Source organism: Stenella coeruleoalba, assembly GCF_951394435.1.
Source record: "Stenella coeruleoalba genome assembly, chromosome: 1".
Lineage (NCBI taxonomy): Eukaryota > Metazoa > Chordata > Mammalia > Artiodactyla > Delphinidae > Stenella > Stenella coeruleoalba.
In genome coordinates, this window is record NC_137169.1 from 7,370,623 (window position 1) to 7,393,062 (window position 22,440).

General features: G+C 45.3%; 1 protein-coding gene across 3 annotated transcripts in view; it reads right to left on the reverse strand.

Annotated features, from left to right (window-relative positions):
* CLSTN1 (calsyntenin 1) overlaps positions 1 to 22,440 on the reverse strand; it is a 76,879-nt gene that overhangs the window by 23,463 nt on the left and 30,976 nt on the right. For 2 of the 3 annotated variants that reach the window (XM_079916742.1, XM_079916744.1), the window contains exons 2-4: positions 13,450 to 13,572; positions 1,487 to 1,516; positions 121 to 316 (exon numbers count right to left, since the gene is read on the reverse strand). In XM_079916742.1, coding sequence (XP_079772868.1) covers positions 121 to 316; positions 1,487 to 1,516; positions 13,450 to 13,572 — 349 coding nt within the window. The remainder of the gene's footprint in view (positions 1 to 120; positions 317 to 1,486; positions 1,517 to 13,449; positions 13,573 to 22,440) is intronic. The other variant, XM_079916743.1, reaches the window with a different exon arrangement.

Below are 22,440 nucleotides of genomic sequence, written 5' to 3' on the forward strand. Positions count from 1 at the left end.
CTCACTGGGGACAATTGGGAACTAGCCTCTGCCTCATGTTTCAAAAACCAGAAGTCTTGGGGCAGCGGCAACTGTCACCACTCTCCTTACACACACACGCTCTCTGTCCAGCTCACTTACTTATGAGACTTTTTCACGTTGGCCCCGTCAGGCCCCTTCCCGCAGTCGTAGGCCTGGATGGTGAATGTGTAGTCCTTCTGGAGTTCACAGTCCAGTTTCTCTTTTGAGCGAATGATTCCCTCGCCAGTGGATTTATCCACCACTACTGCATCAAAGGGGACATTCTGCCCATGAATTTTAAATCCACAAATCTCACCTAGGGAGTCAAAACAGCATAGGTTAGAGTTTCTGCCACACAAACAAAGGGCACACTCCCCTCCTCCCCCAAAGAAAATAAACAACAACAATTTGGCAGCCAGGGGTTTAGGGGGTCTGTGAACAAAGCAAGGGCACTTGTGCTTGGACAGGGGGTAAGTTCTGGGGCTTTAGTAAAAAGAAGCATGTTCTGGCTTTCCAAGCAACTTGTTTAAACTTTGCATCCATTCATGCAGGAATACAAAAGAGAAAGAGAAAGAATATAGACAGGCATTTCACAGGAGTACTTAAGAGAGCTCCAGGGCTAAGTAGTTTCATTAGCAAACAGCCAAGGCCTGAAAACACGGAGAAACTGCCCAGCTACCTGGGAGGGCTGCGCAGCTATTTTGATTTGGACCAGAGAGGAGGCTAGAAAGCACAGTTAAGTGTTGAGAGAGGAAGAAGCAGTGAGGCATAGGTTCAGCACCATTATTACAGAAAGTCTGTCAAAAAAAAAAATATATATCGAAGAAACAAGTCTTCCTGTGCAATGAGCCTGGCTAAAATTAGGGAATCAAAACAAACTACTGAATGAGAAAACGGTAGAAATACCAACTTTTCAGGCATCCATTTCAACAGCTATCAGCTACAATTAAGATACAGTTTCCATTCTCGGGAGGGATTTGCTAGACTTGCCTTGTTTCGGACTTTATCCTATCAGACCTGAAAAAGAAGCCTGCCTGGGAACGTGAGCACATCCAAGTTGGTCTACAAGCTTATTTAGGAGTTAAAACCTAGGTTTCCATTCTGGCCCATGGGAGAATACATATAAATACTTTGATGTATGTATAAAACTTCACAGAGTATATTTCACATAAAAATAAAACTGAACTCTTCCAAAATTACAACTAGTAGAAAATGGTCACAAAGTGAATCTCTTAAATCCAATTTTAAAAAAAGGAACAGGATTATCCATGTAGTTCAAATGGATGTCTGATTTCCAGATATTTCTAACCAAGGGTCTGGTTACATACAATTTCCATCAATATACTTAAAAATAGAAATAAAGTAGGAGAATAAATAGGGGTGAGAGAACATGACAGTTTCTTCTGTTTAAGGGCTGATTCCCAATTTTATAAACAAAGTTAGTGGGTTAATGTTCATAAGAGGCATAGAAAGAACCCTTTATCACCTTCTTTGGTGACTGTCACCTCAAAACTCTCTAAAGGGAGAAAAGATAAACCCATGTCAGTAATACAGGAAAGAAGGAAGCCGAAACAATAAGGAAAAAAAAAAAAGTCAAAGATGCACATATTACACAGAAAAGCTTGACATAATTTAACAACAAATTCGGTAGCCAGCTTTAGCAGAACTGCATCTTCAGTAACAAAACATCTCTATGAATCCAACTTACCACAGATTACTCTAGCCTAGTGATGAAATACCGCTATAAAGTCTCCTCACACCCTCAGGTGTCATGAGGATTTTTCTCTTCATGACTGCTTTGATGATAACAGTTTCTAAGTGAGTCTAGTTGTTATTTTACAGTTTTCGGATTTTCATTTTCAAGCTAAGTTCTCACTGGCTAGATTCTGGTAACTTTCAACTGGTCTTAGATTTAACAGAACAGTTGGAGGAAAGGGTTTGACTTTAACCCTTTGTTCTTGAGCTGAATAACAATGTGTTCTCACCTAAAGTACCCAACCAAGGCAACAAACACAAAGCCCTCTTCTAATGGAACATATACTTAAATGCGAACTGAAAGCAGACTCGGTACTAACTGTAGCCATACTACAACGATCATGGCTTTTATTTTGTGAAAACAGCTCTTTTTCCAAGTCAATATAAATCCTGCTCACCTCACCCTGCGACCCCTACAGAGCAGAAACGAGAAGATCAGGAGTCCCTCTCCCGGGACGCAGCGTGGCCTCGCCGGGGAAACCATCCCTCCCACCAGAGGTTACACAGCCTCAATTCCCTGTTTTTTGTTTTTTTTTTTAATGGTTTTACCACATATTTGCATATCCGTCAACAGTGTTGTTTCATTTTGTTTATTTTTGAGTTTCAAAAAATGGCCATCATATGGTGTGCGATTTTTGTGACTTGCTTTTTCACTCGACCTTTTCCAACCGTGCGTGTCTGAGATGCCTTCGTCCTCGTTGGCGTATGCAGTCACATAGTTCACTCACTCTCACCAGCACGCACAGGGAGAACCCAGTGAGTTAAAACATAAGCGCTTAAAACACTGCCCGGTACAAAGAAAGCGCTCCGCGAACGTCTGCTGTCACTGTAATTATTTCCCATTGTGTGAACACACCGTAACTCCAGTGTTTTGCTGTGTATGAACAAGGCTACGGTGGGTCCTTCTGTCCTGCTTCCTGGGCACATACACAGGCTCTCTCCAGATCTGTGCTGCCCGGTACCGGAGCCACTAGCCACGTGGGGCTGCTAAAAATTGAACTAAAATTCGTATTTTAGTGCGTGATATTAAAAACTCAGTTCCTCGGTCGCAGTGGCTGCATTTCAAGGGCTCAACGGGCACACGTGACTAGTAACTACTGAATGGAGACGTGGACAGGGAATCCCACCACCATCACAAGCTCTACGGGACAGCACTGCTCAGAGTGGTGGGGGCAAACCCGCAGGTTAAGTCCAGCCAGGGCGTGATTTTGAACAGCCTGCGAGCTGAAAATGGCTCCTGTGTATCCCTTCAGGACACGAGAAAATTACATGGAATTCAAACTTCAGTGTCCATAAGTAATGTTTTATCAGGACACAGACCTACTAATGTCTTGTCTAGGGCTGCTTTCCCCTCCCCCGATAGTGGCACAGCTGGGTCACTGCCAAAGAGACCCTGTGGGCTGCAAAGCCTCGAAATCTCACTACCAGCTTTTGACAGAAAGGCTGGCTGATCACTGCTCTGGAATCCACCATGAGCACAACTGCTGGGTACCAGCTGCGTCCAACTGTTTTCCAGAACGCTAAGCCACTAGCTTGCATTCACACTTTTCGGGTGTATACTAACACAGCATAGTACACGTTAAGGTACCAACACAGCATAGTACACGTTAAGGTACCAACACGGCATAGTACACGTTAAGGTACTAACACGGCATAGTACACGTTAAGGTACCAACACGGCATAGTACACGTTAAGGTACTAACACGGCATAGTACACGTTAAGGTAAATCAGGTTGCCCTGCTTGAATTCACAGGTGACGTCTCGGTTTTTGACTTGGAGTTTGCTGTTCCGAAGAGGAAACTGTGAGGCCGCCCCACGTCGCTCACCGCGACGGCACGTGCTTTGCCGACAAGGCGGCTGTGTAGGGAAGTGAGATTTAAGACCCTGGGACGAAGCGTCTGACCTGGGTGATGCTGCCTACTTGGTGCATTGCTGAGTAAGAGTTTAAAGACACTCATCATTCAGGCAATGTCCTTGAGACTGTTTCTGAGATTATGAGGAGAGTGGAACTGTTTGCCAAAAGCTGAAACTCCCTCAGTCACTCCTTCAGGCTATCAGGCTAGGAGGAGGGGGAGGGAGGACTCCGAGGGTAGGAAAGCACCGGGGTGTTTCCAGTCTTTCCAGTCGATACTGCAGGTGTCCGGGGAAGGCTGCATTGATAAGGTAACGTCAGAGTAGAAACCAGAGGAAATTAAGGGAGCAAACCACATGCTCATCTGGGGAAGAGTTCCACAGAGAGGGAACAGTGAGTGCAAAGGTCCTGAGGCAGACCTGGGCCTGGCCCGGCTCAGGAACAAGGAGGCGTGTGCTGCTCAGTGGCTGAGCACAGGGGAGGACAAAAGATGAGGTGAGATACAGACAAGCAACCTGAAGCTACGGCAGCTACTACACAATTGCTGCTTCTCCCCCAAGTGAGGAGGGCATGACTGGAGAGTTCTGAGCAGAGAAATAAATAAATATGGCTCATAGTCTGAAAGAATCCATCTGACTGCTGTGCCGAAAATACGTCTGTCAGAGGGCAAAGGTGGACACTGGAGTGACCCAGGCAGAGATGCTGAAGGACAGAGCAGGGAGGACATGGGACGCTGGGAAGTGGTCAGATGGGTTTTGAAAGTAAGGCCAAGGCTGAGGGATTCTGAGTGAGAAACTGCAAAGGATGAAGTTGCCTTCAGCCGACACGGGGAGAAACCATGGAAGGAAGGTCCGGAGGGAGGAATGGGGGGTTGTACTTCCGCTTTGAACACGTGCCTCTACCACGATTTGTTACGGAATAACACCTCAAACGGATGATTATCAAATCTAAGAACAGATGTTATTCTGAAACTCATGTATTTCCCGGCTGCTCTCTAGAAGACAGGAACTATTTACGAGAACAGCAAAAACATACATGTGTTACCTTCGTCACATACCCCACCGATTGTACCTAAGTCACTACTCAAATGGGCTACCTCATTAGGACCTGGTGCCTCAGATCCACGATGCTCATTACACAGCTAGGTCAACTGGGTCCTTTTGCCTGGAATGATTTAAAACCATCTCGCCGGCTGGCAGCTTGACGCAACAGGAGCAGCATGAAGTTCACCCCGGGCAGACCTGGGCTTTCCGTACCACCTGCGTGGCCTTCGTGTCTCTGCTGGGTCTTCTAAGCCATCGTCTGCACACTGGCCAGTACACGCATTTCTCGGGGTCCATCTACTCGTCCAACCGGGGACCCCGATTCTAATGAGGAAGACGGATCCGACTGGAACAGGCAAGGGGCGAGTGAATGAGTGAAAGCGACTGCAGTATTTCAGATGAGATCTGACGAGGGCTAGACTAAGGCGGTGTCAGCAGGAAATATTTAAGGGATTTCAGGAGGATGGACAGGACTTTGCAGCCCACTGGGCAGAGAGAGTGAGAGGGTTGGGAGGAACGCCCGGGTTTTCAGCTGATGGTGCCCTTTAGGGAACTGAGGTGCAGAGAAAAGAGGAGAAGATTCACGAAAAAGGTGTTTGGCCTGTTTATCCCAAGCAAACTTCTCGCTGGTTTGTTTGTTGGAGGATTTTAAAGCCCCACATTAATCTCTTTCATCCATACAACATTCACTGGATGCAGGTAAAGACCTTTCTCTTTAACATAACTACAATCACATTACACAGGCAACAAAATGAACAATAATCCCTTGGATATTTTCTTTTTTTTTTTTTTTTTTTTTTTTTTTTGCGGTACGCGGGCCTCTCACTGTTGTGGCCTCTCCGGTTGCAGAGCACAGGCTTCGGACGCGCAGGCTCAGCAGCCATGGCTCACAGGCCTCGCCGCTCCGCGGCATGTGGGATCTTCCCGGAGCGGGGCACGAACCCGTGTCCCCTGCATCGGCAGGCAGACTCCCAACCACTGCGCCACCAGGGAAGCCCCCTTGGATATTTTCATAGGGAGTATCCTACTGCTTCTCGTTCAGTTTATGATTTTCCTCCTCCTAACCAGGGACCAATTTCTGTCAATAATTCTCCTGAGAGCTGATCTTTCTAAACTTTCAAGTGGTCGTTGATTCATTCTTCTCCCCTCTCCTTCACACTTGTGCGTACAGTTCTCCTAGTGACACACGTATGACCGTTACATAAGTGTGGTTACGTGGGAGCCGCATGTATCAGGTGGAGCTGCACCATGGTGATGACACAGGAAGTGCACCTCTGCCCTCTGCATCCTCAGGCTGCTCTCCCAGGCTCAGCCTTCTCCCAACCTCAGCAAAGAAGGACCCCTCAAAATCACCTCTCGTATTGTTTTCTGTCCTGTTCCTTCCCACTCAATCCAGACCACGTACCGTTGCTCCGCTAGATGAATCCCGTCATATCTGAAATGCCCCACCAGGTTTCCTGGACGACCCCTCTAGCTGTGATGGCCTCAGAATGCACCAAACCCTCCCCTGTCTCTCTCCACTCTTCATTCCCTTTAGATCATCTAAAATAGTCAAAAGAATTTTTAAAAAGCAAAACATAAAAATATAACAATGGGTGAACGCAGCAAAGTAGAGATAGGACTTCTCGCCATCCAGCTGCATCCAGGTTCTTGGCCGACAGTGTTTTCTCTTCTGTCCCTTTGGTTTCTGGCTGGCCTGGCATTCTTTCTCCATATTCTTCCAAATCTGAATTTGGTCTCAAACTCTTCCCCAAACGAGAGGGGTGTCTCTAGAGCCTCTCCTGCAGCCTCACCAGCTCTGGTGCCGTCCTGCCCTCACACCACACTGCTAATGGAGATCATGGGCGCCACTCCAACGCTTAGGGCTCGGGGAAGCCCCTGGAGGTCCAGTGGTTAGGACTCCACGCTTTCACTGCAGGGGAAAGCAGGTTTGGTCCCTGGTCAGGGAATTGAGATCCCACAAGCCGTGACGCGGGGGAAAAAGAAAAAAAAAAAACCCACTTAGGGTCCTCTGGTGACAACAGATATCCATTCCAGCTAACTCAGCGAAAGGGCCTTCACTGAAGAGCCACTGGGAACTCATGGAATTGACTGCAGGCCAGAGAAAGGGACTTAGGAAACTGTCAGAAACCAAGGCAGCTTGAGAGACCAGCAAAGAGGAGCCACAACAGTCCCAGAGCAAAATGGTCTGGACAGGAATGAATGTGACCACACCTGGTATCAGCGCCTTTGTCCCTCTGCTCAATATTCACATCCCAAGAGGGAGCATCCGGTCGGCCCTGCTAGGCTCATGCGTGTGCCTGGCTGGGGAAAGCAGGGTGATGGGCTGTAAAGCCACCTACCTGGACCCGACAGGAAAGAGACCAGGGGCTGTTAAGGGAAAAGGGACATTTCCTGAGCAGCAAGTGTCCACTACAACGTCCCCGCTAATCCAACTCTCCTCCCTAACCCACTTCTCTCTCCTTGGCGTCTCTCCACACCCACCAGCTGGACATCTAGGCTGACTCTTATTTTATGGCGACTTTTGACTTGTTTACTGGTCCAGGCTTGTTTCTAGAACAAGCTCACGCGTGGCTCTAATCAGAACAGGTTTTCAAGATACCTTAAAAGTACAAAAAGCATACACCCAAGGGTTACGTCCTCCAAGCTCCTCAGACTACCGCAATGGTTCTCAAATTTCAGTGTGCCAAGAACTGCCTCAGAAGCTCGCTGAAAATGTAGTCTGCCAAGTCCCATTCCCAGAACTTCTGACTCAGCAGCTCTGAGGCAGAGCTCAGTAATCCAATAAGCACTGCCAGGTGGCTCCAATGCAGATGGGCTGCAGAGCGTACTTGAGAGACTGGCCCATCAGTGGTTTCCAAACCTCACGGGCTGGTTACAGATTTCTAAACTGTGCTCCTGCAAGTACAGACTCACACAGGCAAGAGTCGAACAGGGGAACCTGCACTCAACGGATGGGCCCCAGGACCATCTAGATGAATGTATTAGGTTAAGCCCCATGAATACGCCATTTTTGTATGTTGAAAATGTCAAAATATTTGAGAAAATGGAATGTCAGGAATTTTATGTGATGCAGCCTGGTATAAGGCAGTAATCAGCTGAGTAGCCGTTTTAAATAAGTATGGATCCGATGTCAGGACACAAACTTGATTAGAAAACCACATGCAAGGTAACACCCCATCCATTCAACTTAACAGAAACCGTGCAGCCCTGAGCTCACTTCCAACCCTCTGCTCCTCCACAAGCCACACGAGCTAACTATTCACCCACCTCTTTGGAAGCCCTGCCAGCTCCCACCTCTGCCCCAGCCTCCCCTCCGCCCTTCACTGCCCTTGGACCTCCTTCCCATCCTTGACAGGAGCTCAAGCCTACCTTTGGAAATCACCTCCTTTCCTTTTTTTTTTTTAAATTTATTTATTTATTTTTGGCTGTGTTGAGTCTTTCATTTCCGTGCGAGGGCCTTCTCTAGTTGCGGCAAGCGGGGGCCACGCTTCATCGCGGTGCGCGGGCCTCTCACTATCGCGGCCTCTCTTGTTGCGGAGCACAGGCTCCAGACGCGCAGGCTCAGTAGTTGTGGCTCATGGGCCCAGTCGCTCTGTGGCATTTGGGATCCTCCCAGACCAGGGCTCGAGTCCATGTCCCCTGCATTGGCAGGCAGATTCTCAACCACTGCGCCACCGGGGAAGCCCCCCTTTCCTTTTTTAATCCCCATCACCTTGCCTTTTCATGAACTCCAGTCCACACCGCTCTGCCTCTCTCACCTGACACTGAACTATAAACATCCTGGCAACCCTGCTTAACTCTCTGACAATGCTGGTTTTGCCTTCCCACCTAGATGATCAGTGTTTTAAGAAATGCTTTTTTGCATTCTCTGGAAGACTTAGCAAAGCTACCTCATATCTAATGATTATTGATCTCAAACCTTTCCTGGAGGCAAATGCATCCAACAGGAGTTCACTCTAGTCAGTAACTGTTAATAAGAAGTTTCTGTCCTGACATCCGGATCCTTACCTAGTTAAAACTGCTACTCAACTGATTATTGCCTTATACCAGGCTGAATCACATAAAACTTCTGACATTCCATTTTTTCAAATATTTTGACATTTTCAACATACAAAAATGGCATCTTCATGTGGCTTAACCTAACACATCCAACTCGTTGCTGCAAACACAATGCCAGCCCAGCTGCACACGCTGAAAAAGCCAAACTGGGCAGACGTGTGTGGTCGTGAAGCCCTGTGGAGAGAAGCAGCACAGACCTGAGCTGGTTCTAACATCAACAAAAGTAAACTTCCCGTTCTCACCCTGAAATTTCTTTTGGATTCCATTCGTATCGTAATTGTTTTAACTAATCTTGTAGAATGTCTGTACTCGGTCTAGGAAGGCAGGAAAAAGAATGCTTCTGGAACCACCTACTAAAGGGACGAGCTTCAGAAAGGGGGACGGGGGGCTTCCCTGGTGGTGCAGTGGTTGAGAGTCCGCCTGCCGAGGCGGGGAACGCGGGTTCGTGCCCCAGTCCGGGAAGATCCCACATGCCGCGGAGCAGCTGGGCCCGTGAGCCATGGCCGCTGGGCCTGCACGTCCGGAGCCTGTGCTCCACAACAGTGAGAGGCCCGTGTACCGCAAAAAAAAAAAGGGGGGGGGGAGGGGGGTGGGGAGTGCAGGGTGTTCAGCTTCCGATACAGGCAGTGAAGAAGGGGTAACCGTCAAAACAGCAACAACGTGGCCTGTGAAGTGGTCCCAGCTTTTAACTCCCCATTAAATATATAAAACGTACAATACATGTTCTTACCCTCACCTCTACTCAGGCTTTCAGCAGATTAAGAAAAGGGGCTGAATAAGGAATTGAGTCGTTTCGATTTCCTAAAATACATGACAAAGAGCAAGACTTTATTCTCTTAGTTTTACCCCCAAGAAAACAATGTGGGCCAGACCCTGTGGGCTTCACATGAATGTCTGATGAGTGACAACTTACAACACACTTTGGTGACCAGGCTTCCCACATTACACAGGTATTTATTTCGGAGGCTGCACGAGGAATCTCCGGTGGTGACCCACACACAGGTCCTGTGATGGGATGAGACTGTGGACCAGAATGTTTACAACGTGGTGAAGTCAATATCACGAGAGCTGACCCGGTGAAACTAAGAATCACGCTGCAGTCTGACCGCCTGGCTCGAAGGCAGCGCGGCTGTTTGTGAGCTGTGCAATCTTGGGCAAACTCACTCGTTCCTTCTACAAATATCTATGGAAGCGTCAACTAGTCCCAGGTGCTGGTCTAGGGACCAGGGATTAAATGGAGAATACAGTAGCCATGCTGCTGACGGGCATGCTCTGAGTCTCCGTTTCTTCGTATGGAAAATGGGGGCATGAGAGTACCCACCGCGTGAGATTGCTGGAAGGAATCAGACAGAGTAACTGTGCAGAGCCCTGAGAACACCCTTGGCCACGCTGAAGAGCTCAATAAATGTCAGATGTGCCCGCTGCCTCCACCACCACCATCATCATGGTGTTAAAATAAACTCAACGTTGCCACCAAAACCAACCTAAGATCAAAATAAGGCTCCAGACCTAGCCTCTGCTTTACACAAAAGTTATTTAAGAAATCAGTGAGAAAATGGAACACTATGAAGACTATTAGAGAAAGATGGAAAAACAATTCTCACAGAACATTAAGTAAAGAAATATTTTTAAAAGGTTCATAACAGCAGCAGCAAACACTGTACACAGTACCTACTACACAGCAGGCATTGTTTTAAGCTCTTCATATTTATACATAAATAAGTTAATATTCCCCAAACCCTGTAAGGTATGTGATATTATCCTCATTTTACAAGAGATGAAAAGTGAGGCACAGAGATTTTATGTAATTTGCCCAAAGCCAAACAGCCAGTAAGTTTCAGAGCCAGGAATCAAGCACAGGCTGCTGGCTCTAGGGTCTGTTTTCCTACGTACCCGTCTGCTACAGCCTCGTGGGGGCAGTGTTCTGTATAGCAGCTGGATGGGTAGTTGGATGGGTACCATGGCAACAGAAGAGGGAAGGAGACAGGTGTTCCCTTCCCTGGACTGTGCAGCTACTCACTTTGGTAGGATGAGGACCATGCTTCAGGAAGAGTAGATGAGCATGAATTCCACCCCTGGGTGTATAACCAAGAGAACTGAAAACTGATGTCCACACAGAAACTCGTACACAAATGTTCACAGCAGCATTATTCACAATCACCACAAAGTGGAAACAATTCTGATGCCCATTACTGATGGACGAATGAATGAAACGTGGTCCGTCCGTACATCGAAATATTATTTGGCAAAAAAAAGGAATGAAGGGCATGCCACAACATGGGTGAACCTTCAAATCATCGTGCGAAGTGAAAGACGCTAGTCACAAAAAGCCACATGTTGTATTTATATGAAACACCCAGAAAAGGCAAACCATAAACAAGTAGTAGACTAGTGGCGGCCAAGGGGAGTGACTGCTAGCAGGTGCAAGGGTTTCTTCTGGGGGAGATGAAATGTTGTGGAACTAGACAGTGGCTGACGGCTGGACAATCTTATGAATATACTAAAAACCAGTGAACTGTACACTTTAAAAACTGTATACATTACGGTACATGAATTGTATTTTTAAAAAAAGAATATAAGAGCAACTGTGCTCCCCTGTGAAAATCTCCAGAAGGAAAATACTTACTTTTTCTGTCCACTATGGCAAATACAATCAAGTTACCACTATACTTGGCTCTAAAGTGCTTCTCTATATCGTTTTTTAAAATCCCAATATGTAACTTTGGCACACCCATAAAAAAATACCTGAGAATCTCTAAAAACATAAAACTTTATAAGTATTATTTCATTCACAGTAATACATTAAGTTTTGATAAATGACCCAAAAAAATTAAATCCAACGAGAAAGAAAAACTAAGTAACTTTATTAATATGACTTCAAAGTTAGCACTCACTGTACATTTCATTTCCTACTTCCCTTCCTTTGTACCTTCCTGTGGTGTCACATACAGCACCACAGCGAAGAGCCATCCTGCCTGGGCTGGAATCTGGCCTCTGCCACACACTAGCTGTGTGACCCGGAGCAAAGTTAGCAGCTCTGTGCCTCGGCTTCCTCTTTTTTTAAAACAGGGGTGGCAGGAAGCATACTTACCTCAAAAGGTTGCTGTGGATTAAACACAAATGCGTATTTGTAAAGCACTTACAACAGCGCCTGGGACACAAAACGCTTTATAAGTGTTATATATCACGAGTGATGTAATGGGACAGAGCTCCACCAGCAACAGGACTGGACACAGATGAGAAGTCATAAAGAGAGGCCTGGGGGAGTAAGTACAAAACTCCTGACAGCAGTCACGTCTCAGAATGTGTGAGATGTCACAGATGTACAAGTCCCCTCAGAAACATGAGCTAGATAAGCCCATCAAGGTTATTTACAAGGCACTGAAACATCACACCCATAAGGAGGAACCGCATACAATAACCAAAGGTGTCGCATGCAAAGTGTGTGTATATATGTATATGCAAACACTCAAAAATCTAGCTATTCACAGAGGAAACCACTAGGTAATGCTAAAAATGATTTTAAATCGGGGGTGGGGGGGAACAAACAAACAAAAAAATCCCCTTGGCTACCAGACAGACACTGTACGCCTAGCACAGAGCGCTTCCTCTACCGTCCATCTAACTGGATTTCTGTCTAAAAACCAATAAACAAGTAAAACTAACTGGAACTGACTCCAATACCATAAGCTGCTTCTCGGGTGACTTTCCTGGAAATGGGATGTGGCACTTGAACGGAAAGAAGAACAAATTCATTTTTTAAATAGCTCTTCAGAGGCAGCCTCACATCACTGCCGCCATCTACCATACGAAATTTAACGTACGGAATGATCTACAAGAGCTACTGAATTTTTCTCATTTGTCCCGAGGCAAACAGAACAAACAGAAATTTTGTTCTGGAGAAACATCGTGCAGAAACTGCTCTTTAAAAATTAACTTCGCGACGTCAATTCTGACTATCAGAATTGACAGTCAATTCTGACAAAGAAAGGGTGAAGCAGCCCGTTCCTCCACCAGTTAAGGAAGTTACTATGGCCCCGACGTAAAGCAAGGACAGTTCTGATTTGCAAAGTGCTACTGAATGCTAGCAAAGCAGCAAATCTCCAAAGCAACCCTAGAGATTTGTCCCTATAAACACTTCACTGACAATCTTATGAAGTAACTCACGTTAAAAATTTACTGAAAGTAAAATCTAAGCCCAAAGAATTCATTTATAAAAGATTGCTCAATGTCTTTAAATAAGTCTTTTCAGGTAACTGAAACCTAGGCAGTGCAAGGAAAATCTTGAGCCGTAATTACCTAGATCCTCGCCGTGCATGGACCAGTAGCACCAGGGAACAGGTTAGAAAGGCAGAATCCCAGGTCCTCCCAGACCCACTGTATCTAAACTTGCATTTTTTTTTTTAAGGTTGCATTTTAACACGATCCCTGTGCTCTGCATGAATGCTAAAGTTTGAGATGCACTGGTCTAGATGCTCTCTCTCTGGTTACATCCAGACAAGCAACGCAGTGATGCAATTAAATATTTTGCTTTTCAACAAGTACCGGCTTTTGGGGGGGGTCAGGTACCCCAACTCTTAAAATTAAAAGGAAAAAAAAATGGTACGTGGGGGCCACACACAACCCTTCGCTATCAAGACATTCTCAGAAAGGCTCAGAAACAACCCAAAGGGGATGTGTGAAATGCTTCCCACAAGCCCAAGCTCATGGGGAGTGAACAAAGACACGCTGGTACCTGCAAAGCGCAGAGGTGCATCTTTGTCCAGGGCGATCAGTGGCGGGTCAAGGAGCACGGTGCTGTCACTCTCCGTAACTAAGCCGTGATACGTGGGCTCCAGCCACGGCTTGTGCTTGTTGACTGTGTTCAAAAACAGAAAAAGGAGAAAGGACATAGGCCAGGTTAGAATTATTATTTTCAACTCGACTGCTTTTGAAGACACACATCCATTATTAAAACAATAAAACTCTCATGAGTTCGGAAGGCCACGCTGCTATTTTTTGTGGCCAAGTTTGATATCAACGCCCAAATGGGATGAAATTCTAAAGTGATGTAGAAATTATCTGAGGCCATGAAGCAACCAAAAATAAGAAATTAATTGCTCTAGAAATTGAAAGAAAGAAAAAAGACTGATGGTTATGGACGGTATCATATCTTACTATCTCTGTTTTCTGCCTCTCTTAGAAAAGTTACAAATAAAATATGTTGTTTCTTGGATTAAGAGATACAAACTAAACAAGGTCCTACTGCATAGCACAGGGAACTATATTCAGTATCTTCTAATAAACTATAATGGAAAAGAATCTGAGAAAGAATAATATATTTGGTTGGACAAAAAGTTTGTATGGATTTTTCTGTAAGATGTTATGGAAAACCGCGAATGAACTTCTTGGCCAACCTAATATATAAAGAACATATATATAAAAGAATATATATATATACACATTTTATATATATATATAAAAAGACAGAATCACTTTGCTGTAAACCAGAAACTAACACATTGTAAATCAACCATACTTCAAAAAAAAAATCTTTTTAAAGACGTACAAACTACTATGTATAAAATAGATACGCAACAAGAATATATTGTACGGCACAGAGAAATATAGCCATTATTAGGTAAAACTTTATTTTTTTTTAATTTATTTATTTATTTTTGGCTGCTTTGGGGTCTTCGTTGCTGTGTGCAGGCTCTCTCTAGTTGTGGCAAGCAGGGGCTATTCTTCATTGCGGTGCATAGGCTTCTCACTGCGGTGGCTTCTCATTGTGGAGCACGGGCTCCGCAGTTGTGGCTCGCGGGCTCTAGAGCACAGGCTCAGCAGTTGCGGCACACGGGCTTAGTTGCTCCGCAGCATGTGGGATCTTCCCCCACCAGGGCTCAAACCTGTGTCCCCTGCATTGGCAGACGGATTCTTAACTACTACACCATCAGGGAAGTCCCTAGGAGTGTAATCTTTAAAGGAGTTTGATCTAAAAAATACTGAACCACTATGTTGTACACCTGAAACTAATATTGTAAATCAACTATATTTCAATTTAAAAATGTTATTTCTTTATAACAATAATAATACATTATTTATTTAAAATTAGCATTACAAACAAAAACATAAAAGAGGTGAAACAAGACTTATGAATATAAAATTACAAATATGAGGTATTAAAAGAAAATGAGGGCTTCCCTGGTGGCGCAGTGGTTGAGAGTCCGCCTGACGATGCAGGGGACACGGGTTCGTGCCCCGGTCCGGGAAGATCCCACATGCCGTGGAGCGGCTGGGGCCATGAGCCATGGCCGCTGAGCCTGCGCGACCGGAGCCTCTGCTCCGCAACGGGAGAGGCCACAACAGTGAGAGGCCCGCGTACCGCAAAAAAAAAAAAAGAAAAAAAAGAAATGAAAACGCAAAATTTCTGAAAAACTTGACTGAAAACGCAGTGTTCAAGAAAAAACCCCTTTCGGGAGTTCCCTGGTGGCACAGTGGTTAAGAATCCACGTGCCAATGCAGGAAACACCGGTTCGAGCCCTGCTCCGGGAAGATCCCACATGCTGCGCGGAGCAACTAAGCCCGTGCGCCACAACTACTGAGCCTGCGCTCCAGAGCCCGCGAGCCACAACTACCGAGCCCGCGTGCTACAACTACTGAAGCCCCCGCGCCTAAAGCCCGTGCACCGCAACGAAGAGTAGCCCCCACTCGCCACAAGTAGAGAAAGCCCGCGCGCAGCAACGAAGACCCAGCGCAGCCAAAAAAAAAAAAAAAAAAACACAACCACCCCTTTGGGATTGGGCCAGCCTGCACTCAGAGTCCAGCTCTCCTCTGTTATTTGCTGCGTGACCTGGAGCATATAACTGACCTCTCCTGATCTCAATTTCCTCTTTTATGAACCAGGGACACCCCACAACCCACAGGGCTGGGGTAGATAATTGGAGAAGTGTTTTTCCTACTCAGTTAGGCACTAGCACTGTTACTTTTGTTTTTAAGGTAAGAACATCTGCTCTGGCAGTCTGCTTACCTGAGAAAATGAATTTGTAGTTCCTGTCCATTTCGTTCTGCCCCGGGCTTTGCCCCCGGTGGGGGTCTGTGCTGCGACTTTCCCTGGTTGTGGCCACCAAGCCCCTCCCCGGGTTCCTATCTCCACCAGCTTGTTTTGGGCTCATCTCACAGTTGGAACCTTTCCATTTTCCTTTTCCTTTCACCTTCTGAATGTTCACATTATAACCTCAGGCTATGTAGTTACCCACGGGAACCACTCCTGAAGCTGATCTGATTAAAAAGCATGTTACGAAACTTTATTTCCACATAGTTGGTGCCTATTTCTTGAATTAACTACCCAGATTCTCTTCCGTAAGTTTAAGTCAACCCAGAAGTAACTGAAAATAAATTTAAATGTCTAACCATCTTTAATACAATGTGACCATGATGTGATACTACTTTTTTTGCTGTTATGTGATGATGGGAGAAGGTATGGGTCAGAAGCACCTGAGCCTCACCTGCACTTAACTCCCTCGTGACCTACTGGAGGAGCAGTGCGCTCACATGTGAAATCCCGAACGGGCAGACGTGTGTAGGCCTATGTCTGCAAGGCGGAAAAAAAAGCTACCATCTCTCTGCTTAATGACGCATCCACCAGACATTTTACACACGCTGCATCCAAGCCAAGAGCAAATCCTTCCGCCTTTGTTTTCAAAGTAAACCCAGACCCACAGGGAGTTGGTGAAAGGGTAGAGAGTTTCGGTTTTGCAAGACGAAAAGAGTTCCAGGAGTTGCTTGCACAACAGTATGAAAGAACAAACTCAAAACTACTGACTTGCACACTTAACAATGGTTACAGGGCCTCCCTGGTGGTGCAGTGGTTGAGGGTCCGCCTGCCGATGCAGGGGACACGGGTTCGTGCCCCGGTCCGGAAAGATCCCACATGCCGCGGAGCGGCTGGGCCCGTGAGCCATGGTCGCTGAGCCTGCGCGTCCGGAGCCTGTGCTCTGCAACGGGAGAGGCCCCAACAGTGAGAGGCCCCAACAGTGAGAGGCCCACGTACCACAAAAAAAAAAAAAAAAAATGGTTACAATGGGAAATTTTATGTTACGGGTATTTTTCCACATTCTTTAAAAATCCACACCCACAAAATAAACCCAGACGCAGCCATTTCTCAACCTCTCTGCTGCCCACTTAGATCTACTACAAAAGCCAAGTAACCGCTTCATCCTTGCCTCCTGCACTGACTCTTCCTTCCCACGGTGGCTGGGGGACCGCTTCTCACACAGGGGTGGCTCAAGGCCTGTGCTCTCAGAACCTGTCTACACCAAAGGTACTGAGGACCCCACACAGCTTTGGCTTAGGTGGGGCCCATCTATCTATCAGTATTTACTGTGCTGGAAGTTAAAACTAAGAAAAATGTTAGTATTTATTAAGTCATTAAAAAAAACCCATTGTAAGTTATCATAATATTTTAATGAAAATAACTATATTTTTTAAAACAGAGTTTACTAAGAAGACTGGCAATGTTTTACACTTTTGCAAACCCTTTCACCTTCTGGCTTAGTAGAAGACAGCTGGGTTCTCACCGCCACTCCTGCAGCCAATATGCTGCTTATGACACGTCATGCAGCCTCTAGAGAACTCCGCTGCACACTCATGAGAAAATGAGGAAAAGGCAAGTCATATCTTAAAATAATTAAAGTAGCTTTGAGGGCTCCCCTGGTGGCGCAGTGGTTGGGAGTCCGCCTGCCGATGCAGGGGACACGGGTTCGTGCCCCAGTCCGGGAAGATCCCACATGCCACGGAGCGGCTAGGCCCGTGAGCCGTGGCCGCTGAGCCTGCGCTCCACGGCGGGAGAGGCCACAACAGTGAGAGGCCCGCGTACCGCAAAAAAATAATAATAATAAAATAAAATAGCTTTGACCTCTCAAATGCCCTGACAAGGTCCCTCGCTTCAGGCCTCTTCAAATGTTTCCTCCTCCAATTATAACTGCATCTGCTGCTCTGCTCTCGAGCCCCCCACTTCCTTCTTCTTTTCTCTGCTACTCCTCCCGACCACAGGCAGTCAGCCTGGGACGTGGGACAGATTACGTGGCTTCCCTTGGCCTCAGTTTCCTCACCCGTAAACTGGGGACAGCAACAGTACCCACCTGGTAGGTTCCTGTGTGATCAAACCAGTCATGTGTAAAATGCTCAGGACAGTGTCGGGTGCTCAGTAGATGCCACAAAGGGGTTGTGTTGTTACTTCTCCTGCACACATACCGGTACAAAACCAGAGATTCCAGGAGGGTGTGACCTTTGTTCTCTGCTAATTCCCAGTACCTCGGGCCACAGTAGCATCTCACTCCTCAGGAACTAGCTGGTAAGTGAGCATATAAGGAACCCCATGTAGAGTACAAATACAATCAGTGCCCTGGTTTATAAATTCTCTCACAGAGAAGAAAGTTTTGGTGCTGAGGATTTAAAAAAAAAAAAAAAAAGTACGATTTGGTGTTTTAGACATTGGGAAGATTTTTTTTATTTTTTGTTTCTGGAAGGTGGATGTTCTAAGCAAAGGAGACAAGAATCCGGAGGCATCGCATACATCAAAATACCGAGGGTCTGCCCGGAAAGTAAGCTGAGCCCAAATCCAGGTCACAAGGGCCAAACGTTTAGAGTGCCTCTGGAAAACATCTCCCCTCACAAGAGCTGCTCCCGGGACAAGAGGTTTGGTGGAGAGAGTTCAGCTGGTTGTGGTACACCTGCCCTTCTCCTTCTGAAATACCGCCCAGGACAGTGGTAAGTTAACTGGCACAGTGCTCTGCACGGGCCGCACAGCTGGCTGCAGCCTTTGAGCTGAGAGGGCTCCAGTGAGCACAGAAAAGAGCCTCGCTTTGCAATCAGGTTGAATGTTTTCCCTAACTGCTGAAAGTCCCGTCCTCTCCAGGCCTTGTTAAACTATCCTACGAGAGAGGCTGGAACACTGCCTGGAGTTACAGACCTAATACAGATAAACAGGCCATTTTAAAGAAAGTACTCCAAAAGTAAAGGAGCTGTTACAGTGGAGGATTCCTGGACTGAAGGTCAATATTATGACATAGTATGAGCGTGTTTCGTGTTTGGTAATTGCAATCATTGTTGATTCTGTTGCGGTCATCCATTTACAATGCTTGGTGTCAGTTTATTTATCTCTCGTAAAAATAAAATACAGTGTGTGTGTGTGAGTTGTGAAAAAAAAAGAGACCATCAAAGAAAACTCCAAAACCTCCATTGTTTGTCACTAATTTTGAAACAGAGAGGCTATTAGTTCAATTCACTATTGATAATGTACTATTAACAGCAATATTCAATTCCAATTTATTTTCATGTTTAAGATTTTATTAATAAAATTATAAGCACATCAAATAAAACTGAAGAAGACTATTCCAATATGTGAGTCCATAAAACCCCTGAGACTTAAACTAAGTGGATTTATTTAGCCTAGTAGGAAAGTAAAAATACTAGGCAAAGCGAATTGCAGAAAACCTGTGATGCATTTCTGCCTACCCTAATGGAAAGGCCTGCAGCTGAAAATGGCTAATGGTTCAAGGTGAATAATAATTGAATAGCTGGTCCCCGTTCTTTTATTTTTCCCCACTATTCTAATTTTATAACTCAAAATTTCTAAATTGCTCCTTGAGCTGACAGTAGAATGAAGAGATGTGGCCAGTTCCATTGACTGAGCTTTTAAATATTTAATAAATGATATTTTTCATCACATTCAATTGGCATTATAAAACATTTATGGAAACAAATGACTGACGTTCCTGTAATCATCCAAAAAAAGTCATCAAGACATGAGACTACAGGCCATAAGTCTAGGAGCAGGTCACCCATGTTCAGAGTCTTTACCCAATTCATTTCATTACATTCTAGATCATAAAAAAGCCAACGAAATTTTGAATGGCATAGCATTAACCAAAATCACAGAATAGCAAGGCTAAACCATATGATCATCTCAGTAGATGCAGACAAAGCTTTTGATAAAATTCAACACCCATTTATGATAAAAACTCTCCAGAGGGCTTCCCTGGTGGTGCAGTGGTTAAGAATCCGCCTGCCAATGCACGGGACACGGGTTCAAGCCCTGGTCCGGGAAGATCCCATATGCCGCGGAGCAACGAAGCCCATGTGCCACAACTACTGAGCCTGCGCTCTAGAGCCTGTGAGCCACAACTACTGATCCTGCGTGCCACAACTACTGAAGCCCGCACGCCTAGAGCCCGTGCTCTGCAACAAAAGAAGCCACCACAATGAAGCCTGTGCACCGCAACAAAGAGTAGCCCCCACTCGCCACAACTAGAGAAAGCCCACGCACAGCAGTGAAGACCCAACACAGCCAAAAATAAATAAAAATAAAAATAAATTTAAAAAAAAACACCTCTCCAGAAAGTGGGCACAGAGGGAACCTACCGCCACATAATAAAGGCCATATATGACAAACCCACAGCAAACATCATACTCAATGGTGAAAAACTGAAAGCATTTCCACTAAGATCAGGAACAAGACAAGGATGTCCACTCTCATCACTCTTATTGTATTGGAAGTCCTAGCCACGGCAATCAGAGAAGAAAAATAAATAAAAGGAATCCAAATTGGAAAAGAAGTAACACTGTCACTGTTTGCAGATGACATGATACTATACATAGAAAATCCTGAAGATGCTACCAGAAAACTACTAGAGCTCATCAATGAATTTGGTAAAGTTGCTGGATACAAAATTAATACACAGAAATCTGTTGCATTTCTATACACTAACAACAAAAGAACAGAAAGAGAAATTAAGGAAACACTCCCATCTACCATTGCATCAAAAAGAATAAAATACCTAGGAATAAACCTACCTAAGGAGGCAAAAGACCTGTACTCAGAAAACTAAAAGACACTGATGAAAGAAATTGAAGATGACACAAACAAGATGGAGAGACATACCATGTTCTTGGATTGGAGGATTCAATATTGACAAAATGACTCTACTATCCAAGGCAGTCTACAGATTCAATGCATCCCTATCAAATTAACAAAGCTAGCAATCAACCCTATAAATGTAGGCTATACCTGGGGAACACACCTATCATTTTAGGACACGGCTAGTTTCGGTGGCTGTGGTAGACTTTAATCATTAGAAACGGCCACCAATTTAAAAATCAAAATGAAAAGAATATAAGAGTCAATTTCAGGATTAACTTGAAACATAAAACTTTCATCTCCCTAAGTAAATCCCAACTCTCTGGACTAAAGAGAGGACGGCCCCTTACCCAGGACACACAAATCACAGACTCAGGCAGGGTGGATCCAAAGCCTGTGTGCAGTGGCCTTGACATCAATCCAGTTTGCCCCTCCGCATTCCAGAACACTTAGCTTGGTCATATCGGGCCAATATTGATATCATAATAAATAATGACAGGTGACTTAGTTTTAAGGGATTATAGGCATTTTGCTGGTATATCTTAGATGCTGTTCCATGTTTTGTTTGCAGATTCAGTGTTTAACCTCAATCTGCAATTAAGGAACACTGACACTAGGTGGCGACAGGTGCCTCCGATTCCATGCTGCAAATCACCGGGTTTCGATTAAAAATCTAGCTCTTTACTTACCAAAGGAGCAGAATGTAATCTGAGTCAGCAGGCCCTTTGTTAAAGATGATATGTATAGAAAAGTGTCTTAAATTATATGCGTATAAAATCTCCAGCCGATTTTTTTCTCGAAAACTATAATAAAATATTCACAGGGCCCAAAGCAAAATATAAAAAGGCATACATTCTCTGGGACTCTCTCAGTACTGTCCCGGTTGAATACTCTTATTTAGAGCTGACCATCCCTGATTCTTCAAAGCAGCTTAACATCAGAGGTCCTTTCAGCTTCACATCACCACTGACCTGGAGTTTGTTCCAAGAGATCTTCCCTGAACACCTGCTATGCGTAAGCACACGGCAAGGTGCTGGGCTCTCGGGGAATCGTGGCACAATCTCTGGAGAACACAAACATGTCAAAGACCATCTACATTCTAAATGATGTGGCTACAACTAAGGGGTTATGAGGTGTGCCAGGAACTTCATCAATCAGCAGGGACCAAGATGACCAAGGAGCCACCATCCCAAATGTGGCCACGCCCCTTGCCAGAGGGAAAGAGAGAGCTCTGGAGGGTCTCCCGGTGGGAGCCGAACCTTCCACCCAAAAGGGACCCAAGTCACTTTTGCTCCTAATTCATGGCCAGAACTAGTCACACAGCCTCACCCAAATTCCCCAGGGTGGGGGAGTGCCATTCTACGTGTCTGGAAAGAGAGCTGGAAATATCTGAGGTCAACTCTAGGGACTGCCAGAAGCACAAGTGGAGACAGCCCCAGGGACACCCCTAAAAGGGTAAGCGAGGTTTCTCAGCTGCGAGGGAGCATTTTAAACAGAATACGAATACATATAAGCGTTTCTTAAAAAGCTAAAAAGAGAGTTGCCGTATGATCCGGCAATCCCACTCCTGGGCATATATCCGGAGAAAACTCTAATTCGAAAAGATACAGGCATATCAATGTTCACAGGGCCACTATTTACAATAGCCAAGACATGGAAGCAACCTACATGTCCATGGATACGTGAATGGATTAAGAAGATGTGGTGTATACATACAATGGAATATTACTCGGCCATAAAAAAGAATGAAATCATGCCATTTGCAGCAACATAGATGAACCTAGAGATTATCATATTAAGTGAAGTAAGTCAGACAAAGACAAGTATCAT